This window comes from Lepidochelys kempii, chromosome 13, assembly GCF_965140265.1.
Source record: "Lepidochelys kempii isolate rLepKem1 chromosome 13, rLepKem1.hap2, whole genome shotgun sequence".
Taxonomy (NCBI): domain Eukaryota; kingdom Metazoa; phylum Chordata; order Testudines; family Cheloniidae; genus Lepidochelys; species Lepidochelys kempii.
The window spans coordinates 3298224-3321348 of NC_133268.1; the positions used below are offsets into that span (position 1 = coordinate 3298224).

Genomic DNA, 23125 nt, shown 5'->3' on the forward strand with positions numbered 1-23125 from the left:
TCACTTCATCGGAAGTATTTTCCACTGAATGCATCCGATGAAGTGAGCTGTAGCTCACGAAAGCTCATGCTCAAATAAATGGGTTAGTCTCTAAGGTGCCACAAGTCCTCCTTTGCTTTTTGTTTTATCCAAAAATCTCTTCGACACCCAGGAGTGGCTTTGCATTGGTGGCTTTGGATTATTTCTATTTAGAAGTCTTATTTCCTCATTTGAAGCGGAAGAATTTGACTTTCGCTTCACAGACAGGGAAGAGCATTCAAAAAGCAAACGCTGTCAGCAGGTGGCATTAAAATGCAAGACAAGTGGAGATGCATGGCATAATTGATAAGAGGCTGGGACACACGATTTTAATTGCACTTCATTGCTCAAATCTTTTAGAAAAAAAGATATTCTAACTCCAGCATTCCTGGTTTGCTTTGCTCTTAACTGTAGAAATATTTCATTTCAATTCACACACACCCATTCTATTATTTGCCAGACTGATGTCTCCCCTACTTCCACCAGACTAGTGCCAGCAGAGGGAAGGTGGTAAGCCCAAATCCAAGATGGAACTAGGAAGGAGCGCTCGCATCTCACTGCTGATTATTATCTCTGTCTAAGGGGACAGCAGCGATCTGCTCTGGAAGTCTGTAGTGTTCACCTTCCCCACATTGGTAAATGGGAGTGAGGATGCAGGAAGGGAAGACACAGCTCTGTTTATTTATAAGTATTTTCATGACACTCATCACTCAGATATATGAGCACCTTGCACACTTTAGCCATTTTAACTGCCCAGCTTCCCTATAAGGTAGGAAGTGTTACCATCTTTGTTGTCAGATGGTGAAACCATGCCACAGAGAGGTCACATAAATGACCTGCAGAATAGCGATGGTCCAGATCTCCTGCTGTTTAATCACAGGAGGATCCTTTCTCCCTGGTGGAGCTGTAGTGGTGCTAACTCTCACAAACCCTTTAGACAGCAATTAAAAATTTACATATATTTTGCCCAGTCAGTTGCCCCTCTCAATATAGCCCTAAGCCCCCAAGGTAGAAATGATCTATTAAACAAGAAGTGATCACTAGTAGTAGGCGAGATTATATCTCATGTAATAGCATCATCAGTAGTGTGTTAATAAGTTCTCTGGTGAAGACTGGTGCCACCAATGTACCACAGAAATATTATCCTTAGAAAAGTAAAATGGCATCTGCTCACACCCAGTTTCCACCACAGTGTACTGGCAGAAGTGAAGCTGAAAGCTTATCAACAACTCCAGCCAGTGATTACCCCATGCTGCCTCAGGCGCCTCTTGGAGCTCTCAGCACGACTCTGGTGTCACAGCAGACTGCTCAGTCACTTTTCTCAGGAGCTCTCCATGTCCCATCTACCCTGCTGGGACATAGCAAAGGTGTTTAGTGGCTCCTAGAAGTATCAGAACTGGCTTCTTCCAGTTCAAACAGTGAGCCCCAGAAAAATGGCTTTGCCCAGTTAACCTTCCCCACATACAGTCGAAGCTCTAACAAAGGGCCTCCTGTATTTTCTTGGATCCAGCTGCTCATCTGGCCAAACACTTTGTCAGCATGTCTGCTGTGCTCTCCGGAGAAACATCTTACCCCTAACTAGAGCTCCTTCCAGCTGAAAGAAAAGGAGTACTTGTGGCACCTTAGAGACTAACCAATTTATTTGAGCATGAGCTTTCGTGAGCTACAGCTCACTTCATCGGACGCATACCGTGGAAACTGCAGCAGACTTTATATACACACAGAGAATATGAAACAATACCTCCTCCCACCCCACTGTCCTGCTGGTAATAGCTTATCTAAAGTGATCATCAGGTTGGGCCATTTCCAGCACAAATCCAGGTTTTCTCACCCTCCACCCCCGCACACAAATTCACTCTCCTGCTGGTGATAGCCCATCCAAAGTGACAACTCTTTACACAATGTAAAGCTGAGAGACAAGTCTCTTTATAGCTGTAGCCATTTTCAAGTATGCCCAGTCACCTTCCAGCCCTGCCTTAATCCCTTCCCTGTCAGACTGCATGTGAAGGCATGTACATTCCACCACAAAGCTATGTTAGAAAATACTGGTTCAAGCTATAAAGCTCAGAAGGAAAATAAAGAGCCAAATTAGGTCCATTGTTCCCCGTTAACTGTTGTGGAAGGCATGGTGGGTTAGTTGGTCACCTCTGATGACCCAGATTCAGATCCCCCTTGAGCTTGGTGTTCTCATCTTACTCCTTACTGAACAGTGGACTGTACACCTGCAATGCCCACAGGATTACCAGGATCTTTTTAACGTAACTTTCTTAACGGGGAAGGGGGCATAGCAAGGGCAGCTTGAGACTGAGAGATGAGCTGGAAGATCTCAGTGGTCAGCCTTGGTGACACCACGGTGCAGTCTGCACTCACCAGGAAACAGAATGAGGTATCAGCTTCTAGTATCTCAGTTCATGGTGAAACTTTACAACCTGCGAAACAAGCTGATTCTCCTTGAGTGATTCCCCACCGTGCCCCACCAAGCTGGCTGATCCGTAGGGAGAGCTGTGAACCAAGGCCTTCTCCTGCTTGCAAAGCAAGAAACGCCAAGGGGAGAAAACATTAATGTTTGCACTGATTTAATACTTTTAAAAATCTGCCTTTGAGTTTATAATTAAAAAAACAGTTGAAAAATACTGACATCAGAAAACACCAATTTACAAATACAAATCCACCTGGAAGGTTGGTGCAGCACACTACACATCCTTCCCAGCCCGGATGGTGTGATATAGCAATTGCAAATGCATCTTAACACAGTTCTTGCCAACCATATGACTTGTAGCTTGAGAACGAATCATGTTTCATTTCTTGGCACACAAAGACCATCAAAATACATAGACAACAATGTTGAATGGGAAGCAACGGCCCATAGCCCACTAGGTTCAAAACACCCAGACCAGGCCTTCCTGAGTTACATTTCTGGCCCTCGTGACAAAGTAAATGTGATCTGTGTGTAACTGATATAATGTTGCTTTCCTGCCAGGCTATCTGCAGACATCCTGTTATAGCTCTGAGGTGGGATCTTCCCTATTCATCGGAAAGTGTGGTTAACTCTTAAGCCTCATGATGCCACTTTAAGGACCAGATTTTCAAATGAAGTAAGTGCAAAACTGGGGGCTAATTTGCACAAAAACTGCCATTATGTATGCAGATTGGGTAGCTGCAAGCTCAAATGTTTAAAGCAGTGGTTCTTAACCTATTCGCCATTGGGGGCCTCATATGCAGCTCTCTGTGTGTTATGGGGCTGCATCCACACACACTATATATATATATATATATATAAATACTACCTGTATGGCCCTGAGGATGTCACATGGGCCGCAGCTGTGTGCTGATTGGGCCGCCTGTGGGTTGAGAGCCACTGGTTTAAAGAAAAGGCAGAAATAGCACTGGCCTGAAAAATAACAAGCTAATGCGTGGTGCCAAATGCAATTAAATTTTACTTACTGAAAGTTTAGTCACGACAGAAGGGCCAGACCCAAACCTTGATCTTTGTGCAGTGGGAGATCTGTGGTGTGCTGAAGGTTGTACAAGATGCTGAGTTTAGAACTGTTCTAGAAACTATCATTAAAAGTGCAATTCAGCCCTTTCCATTGAGTGAATTTGACACTCCTGTGGATGGCAGGCACAGGGCAGACCTTGTAATAAACTGCTAAGAAAGCAAGATCGCAGGTAGCTTAGTCTATTCCTGCGACCCCTTTCATCTGATTGCTAACTAGCTGAACTGCCTGCTAATGAACCCAAGGCAGGGAACCATGGTTGGTTTTTTAAATAGTGATACTAGAGGTTGTGTGGCGTGCATACTTCTCCTTTTGGGCATGTGCTTCTCTTTTAAATTTCTACACTTGAACTTTGGCATCTTTCCATAGAATAATAGATTCTGTCTTTAAAAATACAGGGGACCAGCCCTCTGGGAAACAAGGTGAACTAGGATCATCCTACTGGCCACTCTCCAGGAACAGCATCATGCCAGCAGGTGATCAAAATATTGCAGTAGATAATGAAGGCAGATAATGTACCATTATCTCTGTGGTAGATAATGAAGGCAGGTGTTTAGCCATTGACAACAGGCAGTGAACCACATTTCCTTACCCCTTCCAAGCCTCACAGCCTACATCTACCATGTTCCTTCAGCCCTGTCAATAACTGGCAGTAATACCTCAGACCTGGTACCCATGAGGCACAGTGCTGCTGTTACAGCGTGTCAGAGCAACTAGCTCAGTGACTCCCCAGCCCATCTCAAATCACTACGCTGTATCCAACCCAGAGTTCCAAGTGGCTGAATTCAGCAGTTCTCTTTGGCTTGGCATTCTGGTTGGAGAACAGTGAGTCAGCTGCTCTGCATGGGGGAGGTTGTAATCCCAGGCCTGCTGGGCTACAAGGTAACCACCATCCCTACACTGTCTCCTGGGCCACTCTCTGTGACCTACAACCTGCAGAGGAAATTCCATCTCAGATGACCTGACTGACAGTGGTCTAGCGATCCCTGATTGATTCCAGAGTAGCAGCCGTGTTAGTCTGTATTCGCAAAAAGAAAAGGAGTACTTGTGGCACCTTAGAGACTAACAAATTTATTTGAGCATTATGCTCAAATAAATTTGTTAGTCTCTAAGGTGCCACAAGTACTCCTTTTCTTTTTGCGATCCCTGGTTGGCTCTTTGACCATAGAGATGCCCATGGGGTATACCAGGAAGTGTCCAGGCAACAACGTGGATTCCTAGCTAGCTACCATACTTCTGAACTCCTGGCACTGACCTTGCTCTGACTCGGATTCTGACTCCTAATCAACCCCTGGAAACCCAACACAGACCCTGATACCTGGTATTGACCCTGGACTGATTTCTGACTCTGGCTAGACCCTCGGCTTGATTCTGGTACTGGCTCTGATCCCTGGCTTCAGTTCTGGGATTCCAAGCTCTTGCCACTAGTCCTGCCTACTTTTACCTAGGAACCTGACAGAAGTAAATCTTCGAGCTGCAAAGCAGGAACTGATCACCACATGGGGTCAAAAGGACCAGTCCTCCCCCATCTCCTCACAGGTACAGTATTACTCAGTCAGGATCATTAAGGAGGTGTTTCACACCTTCCTCTGAAGCAGCCAGCATTGACCATTCCGCTATCAGAGGTAGGATCCTGGATGAGCTGGACCACCTGTCTGTTCTGGTGTGACAATTCCTTTGTTCCTAATGAGATGGGTGGGTTAGTACAGTCTAGGAGACTTCATCTTGCCAGTCTGATGACCTAGAAATATATTATGCATACAATACCCTTCCTAAAAATATTGTATTTTCCCTAAAACTTAGCTCTCAGTACTAATGATCGTGATCTTCCAAAGAGAAACTATCTCCCCCACCCTTTGGTCCTGTTTTGAGAGTCCCAGAGCAGCCAGAAAAGCAAAAGCTAAGCCATGCAGAATGCAGTGCTGTGGGTCCCACCAACTCTGCTGGCCTCCCTGCAGAAGCACTGCAGGGCTGGTCTCGCAGAGCTGTGTCCTTTGAGATGGGGAAAATCGGCAACAACAGGCAGCTGAGCCTTTAAATTACACTGATGTATCCTCATGGACATGTAGCAATACTGGATTCTTTCCAAGTGAATTTCCCGAGATTGGCACAAGGTTTAGTTTATCCTGGGTTTTATTCTTTACCCAATGACTGTTAAAAAGAATAGAAATTAATATGAAATCCAACTTAAAATCCACATTAAAAAGAGAGAGGGAGGATGCGATGCTTAGTCCCAGATCTAGTCCCACTGCATCAACATGGAGTGCCCTGGCTACAAATGGGGGTTTATTTCCTGGCAAATTCTCCTTTTCTCCCCAAATATCTAGGCATGGGAACAAAAGGGAGCGGGGGGACAATCACTCTGGCTCAGAGACACATTTCAGGACCCATATCTCCAATTGTTCCTGAGGTAGCACTGCCTGCTAGCAAATGGGGGGCTGTTGTTCTAGTCATCCCCATCTCAATGTACAGGGTGGAGAGAAGACATCTGATGGAGCCATCACTGCTGGCCAGCCATGTTATACCTCCTGAAGCTTCCCAATTCAGCCTTCTTCTGAAGCATTAGGAGGCCCCAAGCTGACGCCCTGCAGCAGACCCCTGGAACTGGTGGAATTGCATTGTATAAAGAACTTTAAAAACCCCACTGTGCTGAATAAAAGTCTAAGGGCTAGTCGACACTAGAAGCACTACATCGGCACAGCTGCACCACTGTAGTTTGTCTGGTGAAGATGCTCTGTGCTGACAGGAGAGAGCTCTCCCGTTGTCATAATAAATCTGCCTCCAGGTGAGGCGGTAGTTCTGTCAGTAGGAGAAGCTCTCCCACTGATATAGTCCTGTCCACACCAGCACTTAGGTCAGTGTAACTAATGTCGTTCGGGGGGTGGCTTATTCAAACCCCATGAGCAACGTAAATTATACTGAAGTAATCGGTAGCGTCAACCTGGCCTTAATAAAGACAGTAATCCCGGCTGCAAGGCAGGAATCTCTACAGGGAGTGGAGTCTATAGGGGACTTCCCAGCTCTTCCAGTCCCAGCCTCTCCTATCTGGGAAAAGGTGTAGAAGTATTTGCTGGCTGGTTGCCATTGAGTGTGGATTGAGATCTGAGTTGAATTCCACTGCAAGGTGGCTATAATATACCCATGCTGGGGAATCCCTCCAAGTCATGATGGAGACCTGTGCTAGGTGTATTAGGCAGTTCTAGTGTGGATGCTTGAACCAAAGAAGACGTAAACGCTCCTCAGAGGGCACTGCACTTACCCAGCTGCCTCCATCTCCACCCTCATCTGTTTTCTCCTCTCCTCGTCGATGGGGTAGAAGGAGAATATGGCCATGGCAATGAGCAGCAGGGTTATTGGGACAGGGGCCATGAGTATCCGCAGCGTGAGGATGACAGAGGGGTTGTGTGTGCAGTCACTGGCTCTGTAACCTGCAAAACTGAAGAGAAGCACAATGAAAAAAGCACCAGCTTTCTGCCATGGAAACACTGGCCTTTGTTTCCCCTAGAAACCGGAGCCCCTGGGCAGAGTGCTGGCAATGGAAAAGTTTACACACACCACAGTCCCAGCAAGTCATGGCAGAGAATTGGAAAGGAGCAAACAGCGACTTCACTCACAGGTTTGCTGAGCAGGAAGTGCTGTAGGGAATGGCACAGGAGAGCTGGCCATGGGGCACTCCCAGCTAGTCTGGTTCCAGCCACCTCCAGCAGGAGGGGCTGTGGGGAATGGTATAGAACACTGACCATTGGGAGCTCCCAGCTGTTCCTGTTCCAGCCTCTCCCACAGGGTAACCATGAACCCAGTGATAAATAGAAAGTAGAGTTTGAGGCCTACTGTAGGCTCATTGTTGATATCCCCAAGGAGAGTCCTCCTGCAAACTTGTTGAAGAAAACATAGAACGAGTAGAAAAAAGCTTCCAGGTTTAGACAGTTCGGATTCTTCAGCCTGAAATCATCCACTGCGTCCGGTAGCATGGACCTGGGGATGAACAGCCCGGTAAAGGTGCTAGTCAAACCCAACGCTACTGCCTGCCCTGATTCTCTCCTGTTAGTCATTGCTGGGCTTCTGACACTGCAGCCCTCCAGCACTGGCCAAAGCTTTGGACTGTGGTTTGGGGAAAAAACACAGTAGGACCCAGGTTTTCAAGACTGCATGTGCACTTATGTGCCTAAGCTGACCAATTGCTCCACTTGCATGTGCAAATTAGGTGTGCAAATGTATGCACATATTAGCATGAGTCTGGACATTGGGCCTTCGATGCTATTTTGCAGGGGGCAGTACAAGACAGAAGTTAAGTGTTTTGCATAATAAAAGCAGAGCCACATGCTTGCAGCTAACTCGGAGTTTACATTGTTTGCAGACTGATGCAATGCCAGTGCTGTACAATCACTCAGTGACACACAAACCTCCCTGTCTAATGCCACTCACAGTCACGACAAAGGTGCCCATCCCCCTTTGCTCTCTTATTTGGCCACGCAGATGAATGCACCCACATCTAGGCCTTTATCAACCATGCTTCCCAACAAACTCTCCTTCCCCCCATTCAGTTTGTTCCTCCTAGTGACCTAGCCCTTTAACAGTCCAGGAATCAGCAGCCCAAGCCGTGGCTTGGAGAACCGCTCCACTCACCAGGGTAACAAGTAGAGGACAGCCAGGCTGCATCCCGCTAATACCACCATGAAGACGAAGACCAGGAAGTTGTGGCTCACTAGGGTGATAACGATGAGGGCAGGGATAATTAACTGCAGCAGAGAGAGAGAGAGGGGCTTATGCTCCTTTTCTTCTGCATGCGTGTGGCCCTCACTCCCCAGGACCCCAAGACCATGCTCCCCGCTCTCTCCACGCAAACCCCTCCTCTGCTCACAAATACCTACCATGGACTAAACCTTACTTCTTCCATCAGAGCTGCCTGCATCATAGAGACATGCAAGTTCAGTAGCAACTCTGCATCATTGCTTGGACATTAGACTATTTCTGATATTTCAGTGCCCCCTCTATGGTCTAATTCTCAGTGGAAGCTCCTTGAGGCAGAGACTGCATCTCTCCTTCCTGTGTTCTGTGCAGCCCTGAGAGCATGGACGGAGCTCGACAGATGATAACATAATGCTGCATTAATGACTAGAAAACCTGAGTGCCATAGGAACCCCCACAGGAGCAGAACTCAAATACGATTCCAGTGTAGAAGGGAGTGTGGTGCAGTGGTTGAACTGGGAGTCTGGATTCCTGGGTTCTAGCTCTGCCATTCTTACTATGTGACCTTGGGTGAGTCACCTAGATCCAGATTTACAAAAGGATTTAGGTGCTTAAAGATGAAGATAGGCACCCCAGTGGGATTTTACAAAAGCACCTAAGCAGGTTGGCGCCTGACTCCCATGGCTGTCAGTGGGAGTTAGGCACCTGACAGCCATGACTGTCAATGGGAGTTAGGCACATAACCTGCCTAGGTGCTTTTATAAAATCTCATTAGGTGCCTATCTGCATCTTCAGGTACCTGAATCCCTTTGTAAACGTGGCCCCTAGTGGTGAGCACCCACAACGGGAGCCAGGTTTTGAGCAGGGCTCAGCACAGTGGATAGAATCATAGAATATCAGGGTTGGAAGGGACCCCAGAAGGTCATCTAGTCCAACCCCCTGCTCAAAGCAGGACCAATTCCCAGTTAAATCATCCCAGCCAGGGCTTTGTCAAGCCTGACCTTAAAAACCTCTAAGGAAGGAGATTCTACCACCTCCCTAGGTAACGCATTCCAGTGTTTCACCACCCTCTTAGTGAAAAAGTTTTTCCTAATATCCAATCTAAACCTCCCCCACTGCAACTTGAGACCATTACTCCTCGTTCTGTCATCTGCTACCATTGAGAACAGTCTAGAGCCATCCTCTTTGGAACCCCCTTTCAGGTAGTTGAAAGCAGCTATCAAATCCCCCCTCATTCTTCTCTTCTGCAGGCTAAACAATCCCAGCTCCCTCAGCCTCTCCTCATAACTCATGTGTTCCAGTCCCCTAATCATTTTTGTTGCCCTTCGCTGGACTCTCTCCAATTTATCCACATCCTTCTTGAAGTGTGGGGCCCAAAACTGGACACAGTACTCCAGATGAGGCCTCACCAATGTCGAATGGATACAGCCCTAAGGGACTGTCCATGGTGCTGAGCACCCCAGCTCCCATTGACGCTGACCGCAGGTGTGAACACAGACCCTTGGGATGTCATCAGTAAACCCTGACATCACTGCAAAAACTCCCTGGACAGCCCCGCGTCCATTCCTTAACCTCCCTGTGCCTTATCTGTCCCCATTGCATGAGCTATCAGGAGGCCAAGTTAATTAACCTGAGGGGTGGAAGGCTCTAGGGCAGTGGTGGGCAGCCAGTGGGCTGCACGTGGCCCAAGGGAGTAATCCGCTGGTGGGCCATGAGACAGTTTGTTTACACTGAACGCCTGCAAGCATGGCCGCCCGCAGCTCCCTGTGGCCGCGGTTCACCATTCCCGGCCTATGGGAGCTGTGGGCGGCCGTACCTGCAGATGGTCGGTGTAAACAAACTGTCTCGCGGCCCACCAGCGGATTGGCCCACAGGCCGCAGGTTGCCCACCACTGCTCTAGGGGCATGAAAAGCATTAATCAACACTTCTTATTCTCCCTGGGTATTAAGGACACCCAACAAACAGTCATGTGAGACTCCAGGGCAGTATGGGAGAGGGGAAGGGAATTGGCTGCATATGCTGCAGTCTCTATACTGGTCACTGCCCAGGCCGTGGCCGATCGGTGTGACACAAAGCAGCCAGGTGGCACTGAGCAGTTGGCACTGCTGAGCGTGCGTGGCAGAGATCGCAGCAGAGCACGCTGCGCATCTACCTCCTGCACGTTCTCTGCCCTCCCTGCCCCGAGCTGCGCCTGTCTGATTAGCACAGGGGGCGTTTCAGCCCAGTGACACATCTTCAGCCAGCCCTTGGGGGCGGTGGTGATGCCAGCTGTTAGGGTATAGATATTCAGGCCTGTTGGTAAAGGCCTGTACTCTAAGAATGTAGGTGTATTCTTATCACTTGGCTAGTTCTAGAGCTATAAAAGAAAGAATCAAAATGACTGTCTGCCGGTGTAAGGCCCTTCTCTCACTGCAACAGTCTGAGGCCCTGTGCTTAGGCTAAGACCTTTGGCTAAGCAGCAGAGGCAGCCATCAGCTGGGAAGCGACCGGTCACCTCCTCACATCCCAAACTAGTCACACTGAATGAAGGTGCTATTGGGCTGTTAGGAATACAATCCTGTCCTGATGATGCCTATCGCCTCCAGAGAAGGGGAAGTGCCTAGAAGATGTAAAAGGAAACTTAGTCTGATAGCATCCTGTCTGGCAAGAACTCACTTATCAATAGCTGGGATGTGAAATCCTCATTTCTGTGTTGTTCTATCACTGTAGTCCCCATTTCCCCATTGTTTGTCTGTATAATCTCTGTCTGGTTCTGTGATTGTTTCTGTCTGCTGTATAATTAACTTCTGGGTGTAAACTAATTAAGGTGGTGAGATATAATTGGTTAAATAATCATGTTACAATATGTTAGGATTGGTTAGTTAAATTTCAGTAAAATGATTGGTTACGGTATAGCTAAGCAGAACTCAAGTTTTATTATAGTCTGCAGTCAATCAGGAAGTGAGTGAGTAAGGGAGGAAATGGGAATAGGGAATGGAGGTGGGGAAATTGGAATCATGTTTTGCTAAGGGCAGGAATGGGAACAGGGCCACAGGTAAGGCTCTGTGGTGTCAGAGCTGGGAAGGGGGACACTAAGGAAGGAAACTGGAATCATGCTTGCTGGAAGTTCACCCCAATAAACACTGAATTGTTTGCACCTTTGGACTTCGGGTATTGTTGCTCTCTGTTCATGCGAGAAGGACCAGGGAAGTAAGTGGCTGAAGTAATAAGCCCCCTAACACCAGCTGTCAGCGAGCCCTCTGTGGTCTGGAGGTGGCTGCACCGGTGTGTTTGCTGGGAAGTGTCATGTAAGGGTGCTGGGTCAGTTTCCGTTCGTGTCTGCACTGCCTTCCCCACGGGCACGTGTTCCACAGCGGGGGGGGGGGGGTGCTAAAGAGGAGGGGCTCACAGAGGCGCCAATGCCAGCTCTGTTCAGGGACACTCTCTAGGGAATGGGGCAGGAAACTGCCTATGGATGTGCTCGTTGCTACTCCGGTGGGGGCCACCTGCTGCAGGAGTCACCGCAAGGACTGGTGCAGGGATAGCACAGGTGGGGCGGGGCTTTCGGTTACTCGAGTCCAGCCTCTCCCAGCAGCAGGAGTTGTAGGGAGCAGGGTAGGAGGGCTGACCGGGGGCGGGGGTTCCCAGTCCCAGCCTCTTCCAGAAGGAGGCGGTGCAGGGTGCAGGGCAGAAGTGCTGTAGGAATTTCAGTTTAAATATCTATTTAAAGCCAGAGGAGAACGGAAACTCACTGGTAGGCCCACGAACACAGCTGGTTTTTTCCCAAAATGCACCAGAAACCACTGCCAGAAGGGAATGGAGAGGGAAGCCACGACCTGGGGGAGACAGAGCCACAGGGAGAGATTCAGCAAGGCCTTCCAGGACCCTCGGAGCATTCCCCCGGAGACATTCATGTTATGGCATGGGGGACACGGGCAGCAAAGATACTGAAATCCATCAGACCAGCCTTGGGCACCATTATCCCCTCTCCCTGCGCTGCCCACACTGTGTCAACCTCTGTCATGCTAGATGAAAGAGCAGGGAGGGGCCCTGGATAGGTGGGGGGTTGACCCCTCCTGTGAGTACACTGGGGGCACCACTGGCCTTGGAGAGGGGGGCTGTGAGGGGAGACCGGTTCCACTGTGTAGACGTACCAGCATGATGAGCATCAAGTGCTGGAACCTCCCAGCCAGCCCAGCAGCGTGTGTGCAGAAAAAGGCAAAGATCCCCTGAGCGATCTGGGAAGGGAACATACAGACACTCAGCGCTTAGCTCCTGGGCCCGCTGTCCAGCCCCAAAGGAGCCTGCAGTGCAGCAAGCTGGGAGGTCAGATGGGTCTTTGCTGCTCCTCACCATCTGGCTGGAGATGCCTATTCCATCCGCCCCCTAATCTCTCACACACACGCTTCTGACTCCCCATCCATTTTTCCAGGGACCACAGAACCCACCTGTCTAATGCGGCACTCAGCCAGTGAGTCACTAGCTGGCTTCCCACGCCTGCACTTTGTCTCACCAGGCCTCCATCTCCCACCTGCCTCTCGGGGGCTGTTTCATTTTATTTCAATTTTAAAGCCATAAAAGCGCCTGTGAGTTCAGTGCTGGTGAAAAGAGTCTGATCAGCCGCCCTGGAAACACAAATTCTCTCTTTGTTCATGGAGCAGGCACATCATGGGCATCAATGGGGCAAATGCCCCCATACCGCCTGCCAATGTGCCCTGGGTAGACCCCCCCTCACAATAAGGGGGCATTCATTCTCTTTGCCCATTCACTCCTTGGTCTCTCTGCCGAGGCTGCCGGTTAGAGGTAGGTGAGGTGGTTTCTGGGAAACCGACACTCATCCCTGGGGAATCTGACTGAGAACACGGGACTCATGATGATCAAGAGGCCACCTAACACTGTATAGCAGGAACAACTTCCAATCACTGCAGACCTGAGATGGATTTGAACCTGCACCCTAGAGTTAAAGGCTCTGCACAGGATCTCTCCTGGCCTACTCACCCCCTCGGTGGTCTTATCACAACAGTCCCACAGCAGGGGCTGCTGCACCCAGCTGCCACAATCTCACTTTTATTAGCATGGCATGAAGGGGGATTGTATTGGTGGGCATGGATGGGAAAGGTAGAGCCAGGGGCTCGGTCTGGTGGGCTCCTAAACATGGGCTGGGCACAGCCTGGTGGAGAAAGCCCCTGGAGTCTGTGCAGGTCCCTCCTTGCCTCTTCTCCCACACAGCTTGTGTGTTTCAAGCCGCCGCTCCACACCATCCCTCTACACCTCGGGGACCTGCGTCTCCTCATTGTTCAGATACTTTTGCCCCAGGGCTTTCTGAAAGAGCCCAGCCACTGCCCACACTGCAGTCACCCCACTCTCCATGCCAGCCGTGGGTGTGATGGTACCTGGAAGGCCAGGGACATGAAGAGGAAGCCACAGAGCAGCTGGACATAGGGCTGGTGTCCCAGGATTATTCGCAGGCTGTGAAAGAAGGGCAGCTGGGTCTTTCCCAAGGGACTGAGGGGCCCTGCAGGGATGAGAAGGGAAATGCAGCAGAGTCACCCCCAGCCCTACCCCCCAGGGACGGTGGTGATTACTGTACGCGTTGAAGCCGAGAGCCGCAAACACTATCCCAGGCCGCCTCACGCCTAGCGACTGATGAGGCCTTCGCCATGCTTGGCCCGGCCTCCCAGCCTGACCGGGGCTCTGACCGGCCTTGCCCTACCGAGGCCCCATTTTTCCTTCTGCCCTCCCAGCCGAGGGGAGTGGCCTCCTCAGAGCTGACGTGAACTGGATGGTGCAGGAGGCTGGAAAGCAACAGGCCACCAACTCCCACGTCACAGGCTGGCGAAAGTCTTGAGACTGAAGCATGCACCATGTCCCTCGACGCGCCTCCTTCACATCCGCAGGCCAGGCACCGTGTCCCCTGACAGCCCGCCCAGCCAGCAGATTCCCAGCTCCCTCCCCCGCAGGACTTGCACCCATCCCCCAGAGCCACGGCCACAGGGCACCCTCCAAACCATCGCAAGAGGAGCCAGAGAAGTGACCTAACCGGGCTGCTCCTTCACTCCAAGGAAGAGAATCAGGCAGGCCATGCAGTAGAGCGAGCCCAGGACCCCGGAGGCGATCATGTACGCCCTGCGCTGGAAGACAAGAGCCGATGCAGCTGTCACAACCTAGGCACTAGTTGCAGGGAGCGCAGACAGCGCTCTCCCACCCAGAGCTCTGCAGAGGGGCAGGGAGCAGACCGCCAGGTGCTTACCGTGTTCTCCAAGGTGTCAGTGAGCCCCGGGGAGGTGCTGTTGTACAGAGTCCCATTGGGCATGCTGCAGCTTTTCATCATGCTGGCGTGGTACCCGCCGACTATCTGCCCCTGGATACCCGAGCCGACCAGCGTGCTGAACACCTCCACCCCCATTCCTGCCAAGAGCCAGGACAAATGGGAGAGGGGTCAGACAGTCTTGTGGCCTGAGCCTCAGAGCAGATCCCCTAGGGAAAGGGAGGCCAGCATGTGCCTTGCAAAGTAACGTATTGGCTTTGTGTGCCTGAAAGGGTGAGACTCCCCTCTGGTGGCTGCTCACAAAGCGGATAAGAGATCTACTATTTCTGCCTGCTCTAAAATTTCCCCCTTCACTCGAGTGGTAGAGGCCTAAATTTTTGGAACTGAGGGGCCAGAGTCTAGTCCTGGTTCCCCATGGGAGTTGTTTGTCTAATAAATGCTTCTACACAGAGAGTCTTTTCAGCAACCAGCCCAAGGCCTGTGTGAGTTCAGTATAACCATACCCCGTGCCATGTGATATTGCCTGCACTGTGGATGGGCTGATTTAACAAAAGAAGAATTTCTAGGGATGCCACGTGCCCTGAGATTGAGATCCAAGCCGTCAGAGTGTCCCTGGTTAACGCTGCAGTCCAGTTATTGTTTAGCTGCAATAATATGTGGATGCCAAGTATGGGAGTTTTTTTGATATTTTATAATGTATCAGGTCAAATTCACGTCCGGTGTGACCCTATTACAAACCCAGATTCAGAGACAACACCCCCTCTGGCATGGAGTGAGGCACTGGAGAGAACTCACACAGGCCTGGGACTGTGAAGGAAACCCTGCATCCGGGCAGAGACACTTACTGTAGGCAGTGGCCGAGTCCCGGTCTCGCGGATTCCCTCCCAGGAACATGGTCAGGGAGGAATACGGCACATGATAGCACTGGGGAGAAAAACAGCTCAGATACCAAACAACTCAGCCGCTTCTCCTCTATACTGGGATCCCCTGTCTCTCACATCCCACTCTCTGGGGGCAGACACCGCCCTCCCCTCCCGGGAACACCTCTGGTGAGGTGAGCCCCTTGGAGGAGCTGCCACTACAGACAGCAGCCGTGAAAACGAAAACTGCTGCCCTGTTTCACGACGTCACTATATAACCAACCAGATACTGTGCCCTACAGCGCCCCCTGCTGGGAAAGTCTGGAGCCAGAGCAGCTTTGAGCTCCCCTACAGGTTGCGTTCCTCTTCTAGAGGGGCCACTCAGGCACCCCCAGCATACCAGAGATTCTGGTGCTTGCAGGCAGCGGCAGGCCCCTGGCGTTCCTGGGTGACCCAGCCCCTGCTCGTGTGACCTGGCATGCACGGTGCATGCAAGGTCACGCCCCACAGAACGTGAACGTGTCACCCCACCCCCGCTGGAATGACCTCGCGCACACACGGCGTGCTTCAGAATGGCATCCCTCATCCGTGACATGGGAAACAAACACATCCGGCCTTGTTTCAGTTCCAGGTAGGGGACGTTTGCATTTAGAAGCAGGAAGGTCCAGCTTAGAATGGGACCCACAGCCTGCCTAGCCTGTTCTCGGCAGCAAGGTGAAGACAGCTCCTAAAACACTTAGCCACAGATGTTGCAGTCCTTACACTCATGCTCGTCTGGAAGAAGCAGTACATGGCCAGGTACCAAAGGAACTTGAGGGAGACCGGCATGGCGTCGGAGGGGGTGGACCAGACCATGCAGTAGAAGACCACCCCGAACGGCGTGGAGCAGACAATCCTGCAGGGGCAAGCGGAGATGATTCGACACAAGCACCGAAGCAAAGTGAGAGTCAGGTTTATTACCGCCTCATGCACTGGCCTCCTTTCCTGCTCGCCATGCCACAGCTCATCCCCTGCAGGATTAGGGTTGCCAGGCGTCTGCTTTTCAACCAGAATGCCCAGTAGAAAAGGGACCCTGGCTGCTCTGGTTGGCACCACCGACCGGGCTGTTAAAAGTCCAGTTGGTGGTGCAGCGGGGCTAAGGCAGGCTCCCTGCCTGCCCTGGCTCTGCAAGGCTCCCAGAGGCAGCCACCTTGTGGCCCCATGGCGCATGGGTGGCCAGGGAGGCTCCGCACACTGCCTCTGCCCCTAGTGCCAGCTCCGCAGTTCCTATTGGTCATGGTTCTCAGCCAATGGGAGTTGCAGGGGTGGCACCTCCAGACACTAGGGCAGTGCATCAAGCCTCCCTGGCTGCCCATGCACCTAGGGGCCATCCGGGGTCCTCACCCCAACACCCTGCCCCAGCCCGGAGCCTGCACCCCCAGCTGGAGCCGTCCCCGCACCACAACCCCCTGTCCCAGCCCGGTGAAAGTGAGTGAGGGTGGGGGAGAGCAAGCAAGAGATGAAGGGGGGATGGAGCGAGTGGGGACAGGGCAGGGGTGTTCGGTTTTGTGCAATTAGAAAGTTGGCACCCCTCTCCAGGATCAGGGTGAGCAGGGGAGGGTAGTTTTGCTCAACGCAAGGAAAAAAACAGATGGGCAGCAGCAGAACTGTGCTGGCCCCAGATCCACTTATCTCAGCCCCTGCTCGAATATTCAAGGCCCTGATCCAGCAGTGGGATCCATGGGGACAGGGTCCAGGGTCTAAATATTAGAGCAGCGATCCGCTACATGTGTATTGTGCTGCTCACTTCATGGGAGAGCTTCTCCCCTGCCCACAGCTTAGCGGATTGTCTGGAGGGCTCCATGTAACACAGGTGAGAGCCACTGGGTATCAACCCTCCAGTCACTTTGAATATTTAGTGAATCTTGCAGGAACTGCAATTGTTAGAAGGTGACTGAAAAGGGGGAGCACTAACAAGAATCAAACTGCCCATTGTAAGCACACAGCCAGAGGCTTTTGGTCCCAGTCCCCAAAGAGGCTGCGCCTGACCTCCAAAGCCAAATCAACGCCCACTCAGCCTCAGCCCCCAATGCTCACCAGGGGATCAGCTTGCCAAGCTTCCTTCTGGGGCTCTTGCTGACCAGGAAGCCGACAGCGGGGTCAGTAACTGCATCCCAGGCTCGCCCAAGGAAAAGGATCAGAGAGGAATGGAACGGTTCCAACTGGGAGAGACAAACAGTTGGATCAGGCCACAGCATGAAAGTGAACAAAGATCCCAGCCAAAGGCGGAAAGAGTCAGAATGACTCAGCCCTGGAGCAGCCAGCTCTGGGCAGAATTCCAGGCTATCATTCTGGGAACTGGAATGACATGGAAACCTCCCCTCCCCCCCCTCCTCCTCCTGCAGCTCTTTGGATCTAAGGCTCCTGATGAAATTGTAGCACTTGACGCTGTGGGGCACCATCAAGGTCTTTCCAAGAACACCATCCAGCACTATCAAGGTCTTCTCAAGAATAAGCTGCAAGACCCACTTTCACCTAGACTGCCCCCCACATCCACACTCCTGTACGGAGCCTCTCTGCTTCTGAGCCCCACCATCCAGCGAGAAAGCGGCTGCTCACTTGCACAACGTCCAGTAGGAAGATCTGGAGGAAGAACCCGAGGGCATTTCCTGTCAGCTGGTATGGAGCACCCCCTATGGCGTAACAGAGCTTCCTGCAGAACAACAGTGGTGCCGGCTGCGTCTGGAACCAAGACACAAATGAGCCCCGCTCACTGCAAACTGACACATGTGCCCAAGATGTTCGCGACCCTGCTCTCTGCCTTTGCTCTTCCCATCCCTGGATATCCTCCCAACCCCGCCCAGAGCCGGCCCACAACATTTTGACACCTGAGATGAGGAGCTCAAATGATGCCCCCTCGCTTGGGCCAAAACTTTGAAAGGTCTCAATTCTACCTTCCTCCTGTTCTACTCCACTCATAGTCCTGCTCTGCTGCCTACCCCAATAAAGGAGAACTAACCACTTCAAATGCCTTGTTCAAAAATTTTAAGGAACACTTCACTTTCAAACGCCTGAACAGCAAATGTTAACGTTTCTTGTCTGTGTAGTAAACACTGGCATTTGTATCTGTTTGAATAATCAAAGTGGTGCTTTCCGTGGCTTCTTGCTTGCAAAGATTTGAACTGCTTCCTGAAGATCCACAGTCTGGGCTAGCTCATGCTCTGTTGAGATGGTTGCAAGGCCGACCAGCCTCTCCTGGGTCATTGTGGAGTGTAGATGTGTTTTTATTAACTTCAGCTTGGAGAAGCTGCGTCCTCCACTGGCAACTGTTACAGGAAGTGTTAGAAGTATGCACAGAGCAACAAAAGCATTTGGAAAGAGGGTGGCCATCTTATTTGTGCACATATATTCCAGAACAGCTTTTGGAATTGATCCTGCTGAAATGTAACTTGAAAGGGCTTTCAGTTCATCACCTAAATCAATCGCATCAATATCGCGCATGTCATCATGTGTCAACACTGTCTCTAGTGCCCTGCATTGCTGCTGGTGTAGGTCTTCTTCAGGTATCGTGAGGAGATTTGGAATATCATACAACATCCCAAATATACTGCTGTGTTCCTTGAGCTGCATGAAATGTTCTTCAACTGACTGTATTGCACAATCTAGCACCTGGTTAAAGAATTCAACTTTGAATTGTTATTTAGGGTCTCTTATGGGATTATCCTGTGCCTCGTAATCAAAATTTCTCCTTCGGTGACTCTTGTGTTCTTGAATGGGTGGGAAAATAGCTTCAGTGTGAAGTTCCTCTGCCAACTTCTGTGCACGCTTCAGAATGTTTTGAAATCCCTCATCTGACCGGTAAGACTGTAGGTATGACTTTGCTTTGTCCAGTTGTTCCATTGCTCCAAATATATCAAGGTCAACACCTTGGAGTCTCTTGCTTACAACATTTATTTCAACAGTATGTCAGGCCACAACACTAAGCCACACAGAAATTTGAAGTTATGTATGTTTCTGGTGATTCCATTTCCCTCTGCCACTGTTCTCCCATGAACAGTTCCTGTCATAGCCCTGTCCTCCATAATGGCAACTATGGCATCATCTATCTTCCCAATTTGGTGTTTGGTAGGCTTTATCACCTCCACTCGACTTTCCCATCATGTGGCACTCAGTGGTTTCAGTGTCAGAGAGGATGTTCCCAGATGTTGCTTCAAAATTTGCCATCGATGAGTTGATGCAGAGAAAAATCCAGAGATGCTTTGAATTAGATTAAAAAATTCAGCAGCTTCACTGGAAGCTGATGCTGCATCACTGACCACCAAGTTCAATGAATAAGAATTGGATGGGACAAAAAAAACTCGAGGTTTTAACTCTCGGATCTGTGTCTGCTCTCCTCTGTTCTGTCCTCTCATGTCAGCGATCGCAATTCCTGTCTCTTCCAGCTTTTTAAGAAGCACATTTGTCACACCAGCTCCTGTAGTATCATCAATGTCAATAAATTCTAGAAAATGCTCTGACCGTCACCATTGCAGGGACATTGTCACTAGGTTCTGTTGTTGTTACAAAATGCACCATTAAAGTTATTTGTTCCATATGGCTGATGTCAGGTGTGCCGTCCAGAATAACAGAGTAATATCTTACTGACTTCAGATCTGCCACAATCTTCTGTTTGACTTTTATTGCCAGTAACTGTATGATCTCATTTTGAATTGTTTTTCCATGGTAGTGGTATGTGTACATTTCTTGGGTGGTGACTCTTCTTAGATGATCCTGGAGAACAGCATCAAACTCAGCCATCAGCTCCACAATTTTAAGGAAGTTTCCATTGTTTGGCACGTACAGCTGATCTGAAGTGCCAAGCAGGGCTAAGTTTTGGGTAGCAAGCATTCTCACAATGCAGTGAGCCTTTTCAGAACATTTTGCCAGTAAACAGACGCTGATGCAATCTTCTCTTGATGCTGATCGTCTTATGGTGGCCTTTAAACCTTAGTCTCATCTCAAGCTCTTTCTACCTGTGGAATGCTCTCTGGTGACTTGCTGCCTTCTCGCCAGATTTTTCCAGTCCTTTGTTCCTGTAGAACCCAATGTGGCTGCGACATTAGACTGGAAGAGTTTGCAATAAAAACAGTATGCAGCATTCTGGGTTTCTGAGTACATAAGCCATGGCCTCTCCACTTTGTCACCGTTGAGGATTTCACGCCAGTAATGTGTTGGATGGAAGCTTCTGTTTTCATGGTCTTTGGGGAACATGAAGTTTTTCACTTGCTGTGGCCCATGCAGTACAAGGAAGTCCCTCAGGCTACTGCTCAAGTGGGTCCACAGTCCTGGATCATCTGGACTTAAGGAACTAAACTCAGCAGCAGCTGTTTCTTGCGCCTCCACCACACTCTCCTCTGATCTACACTTTTCTTCAGGACTGTGCATGGCTACATCCATTGGAGATGGAGATACGGATACTGCAGTAGCTGCCAGGTCACCTGCCCTCTGACTGACTGGAAGATCAGGCATCTCCGCACCACTCACGTCCTCCCTGGGGCCGGAAGGCTCACCCTGAACATTTGTGTCTGTGTATCTCAGGAGAGCTCCTTCCTGCTTAGATAGAAACGCTTCCGTTGCTTGCTTTCTTTTTCTGAGTGCTGCCCCAGACGGGCGTTTTCTTCGTTCACGCATGGCTGCTGTTCTGTGCCAGCTAGAGTCTCTCAACACTCAATTGAAGGGGACAAATAAGCAGGCTGGTAGCAGGGCCTGAGCGAGGGGAGACATCAGTGTCTTAAGGGCCTAACTGGCTCCTACTACTCCAGCTGACGGCCTGTTCTCCTCAAGTGGGTTCAGCGAAGCAGCAGGAAACAGAAAGCTCCTGGAGAGGCTGGGGTTAACAGGCCAGGCTCCTGGGGGTGCTAGAGAGGTACATAAGAGGCTCCTCCTCCTCTCTCTCCCTGCAGCTCCTGCTGCTTTCTGTTATTCCCTCTCCCCTTTTCTCCTGCCTGCCTGTTCTGTCTCTTGTGCCCTCCTCCCTCCAGCCCACCGCTCCACCCTCTCTGTGCATCTCCAGCAGAGAGAATCCAGACGCACCAGCGGCAGACACCATCTTCTACGCTCTAGGTCCTAGTGCCCCCAGCCCCCGGTCTGGAACCTGAGGCAGCGGCCTCAGTTCGCCTCATGGTAAAGCCAGCCCTGCCAGAGCCTCAGCTTTACCCCAACCATGATCCCTGCCACTGCAGCTGCCACTTGGGCCGAGGACTCCACAATCTGAAGCAGGCAGAGGAATTGGTGTCTGTGACGTGAGGCTCTCCTCTTTCTTCCTTCCAGGCCTGAGTATGTGACCCCAGCCCGCCTGCCACGCTCCAGCCTAGCAGGGAGCAAAGAGCCATGTGTGCACCTTGGGCTTGAATCCGTGGCCTGTGCAGCATCTGGGCACGTTCCTGCTAGAGGGACTTTTCTGTATCAGCATTTTAGTGGGTGAGATGCCCAACTCTGCTAGGAGTCTGAGACACTAATGCAACTTCCATTCCTGCTCTTCCCAGCCAGTATATTTTCAGTCCTTGTCCCCTGTGTACCCAGGTGGGACTATTGTTAGGTAGGCTTCTGCCTTGACTGCATGCTGTTGGGATCAGCTGCTTTGGTACTTTGTGGACATGAATCTAGTTACGGACACTAATGGCTTCGTTCTCCTCTCATGTACCCTGGTGTACGTCTGCAAAAACACCAAATTTCCACTGGCTTAACCACGCTCAGAATCTAGCCCGAAAGTGCCAGTGAATCACTGATCTGTTCAGATAACACTCCGTTTTGCTCTTCTTTTTCCACTGAGGCTTCACGATAATAACACATAAGTGCGAATTTCACATAGCATCACCGCTGCTGATCCAGGGACAGAATAAAGTCCAGAGTCCACTGGGTTTTATAGATTGGGGACAAGGTGCAGGGGAACATTTTAGGGGAAGGGAGACAGGCAGATGAGAGAGTCCATCATTCAGCTCGGTGCAAAGAAATTTATGGATGTGTCTGGCTGGCCAATTTTCAGAGCTTGCAGCAAAGATCTAGTGAAGTGGGATTCCCTTTTGTTGATAGACAGTTTCACTTTCCGGCTACCATGGTTGGCTTGCATGCATTGCAGGGGAATGCTTAGTTGTTTAAATAACAGTTTCCATTGCAGCTCCATTTTTAAAATCCCTCCCCCTCTTTTCAGGGCCCCCAGCAGACTGCAGAGGTGTTGACAGGTCACTCTTCCTTGAGTGTTGTCTTACAACAGGTGCTAACTACTTATGCTAAACCCTCTGCTCCAGCTTGCAGTTTGCTGGGAGCACCTTTCCCAGCCCTGCAGAAGGGCTGCTGGGGGCAGGTCAAAAGCGTGTCTCTCACCAACAGAAGTTGAGCCAATAAAAGATATTAACACCCCCCCACCACCACGTCTCGGGATATCGGAAGGTCCCCACATCTCCGTGCACTTAGGTCATTTGAGTGCCATCAGCAACCGAACATAAACGCCTCCCTTAGTCATAAAAACTACTGAAGCCCTAAAAATACCCCCTGGCTGCCTGCCCCAGCTAGATTGCATCGGTCTGAGAGAGGGGCCGACCCGCAGCCCGCTGTTCTTACCTCGCTGTGTCTCGAACTCGCTGCGGGCCGGTCTCCCGCACTCCCCGGGCTCTCTGGCAGCATGTTCACAAACACGCGGCCTCCCTTCCCGGCGCAGGGAACAAGGATCAACCCTACTGCGAGCCGAGCTCCCAGGCGGGGGAAACCAGCCCCGAGAAGCGCACCGGCCCCCAGGGGTGTAACACGACCCAGGGGCTGAGCGGCCTCACCGCCGCGGGCAGAGCCAGATCCGTAG

At 50.7% G+C, this 23125-nt stretch overlaps 1 protein-coding gene and 1 long non-coding RNA gene across 13 annotated transcripts; one reads left to right on the forward strand and one right to left on the reverse strand.

Annotated features, from left to right (window-relative positions):
* Positions 1-86: 86 nt before the first annotated feature.
* LOC140896837 (sodium-dependent lysophosphatidylcholine symporter 1-like) lies at positions 87-23125 on the reverse strand. 12 transcript variants are annotated; one of them, XR_012154613.1, is made up of 14 exons: positions 17911-22733; positions 17389-17513; positions 16075-16207; positions 15298-15376; positions 14435-14592; positions 14225-14315; positions 13578-13699; positions 12339-12422; positions 11937-12020; positions 8142-8254; positions 7347-7490; positions 6775-6951; positions 2389-2543; positions 1286-1366 (listed from the first exon to the last, which is right to left on the reverse strand). XR_012154613.1 is itself a non-coding variant. In XM_073308845.1 (14 exons), exons 1-14 carry the CDS (start codon positions 22951-22953, stop codon positions 5555-5557), a joined length of 1608 nt encoding a protein of 535 aa, XP_073164946.1. In that variant the 5' UTR covers positions 22954-23125; the 3' UTR covers positions 4634-5554. The 12 variants fall into 12 exon arrangements, 9 of the variants coding, with proteins under 9 accessions (XP_073164944.1, XP_073164943.1, XP_073164942.1 ...); XR_012154614.1 differs by having other exon boundaries at positions 1289-1369; XM_073308845.1 differs by lacking the exons at positions 1286-1366; positions 2389-2543 and adding exons at positions 4634-5666; positions 22891-23125 and having other exon boundaries at positions 17911-18033.
* On the forward strand, positions 3916-7074 carry LOC140896840 (uncharacterized). Its single transcript, XR_012154616.1, has 2 exons — positions 3916-3991; positions 4964-7074. It is a non-coding gene; the product is annotated as an uncharacterized lncRNA (long non-coding RNA).

Coding starts and splice junctions, on each gene's coding strand:
- LOC140896837 (XM_073308840.1), bottom strand. CDS start 18,270: ATGAGTGGAGTAGAACAGGAGGAAGGTAGAATTGAGACCTTTCAAAGT. Junction 12,423..13,577: donor TCATGTCCCTGGCCTTCCAG/GTACCATCACAC, acceptor TTCCCTTCCCAG/ATCGCTCAGGGGATCTTTGC. Junction 7,491..8,141: donor GTCCTCTACTTGTTACCCTG/GTGAGTGGAGCG, acceptor GTTCATCCCCAG/GTCCATGCTACCGGACGCAG.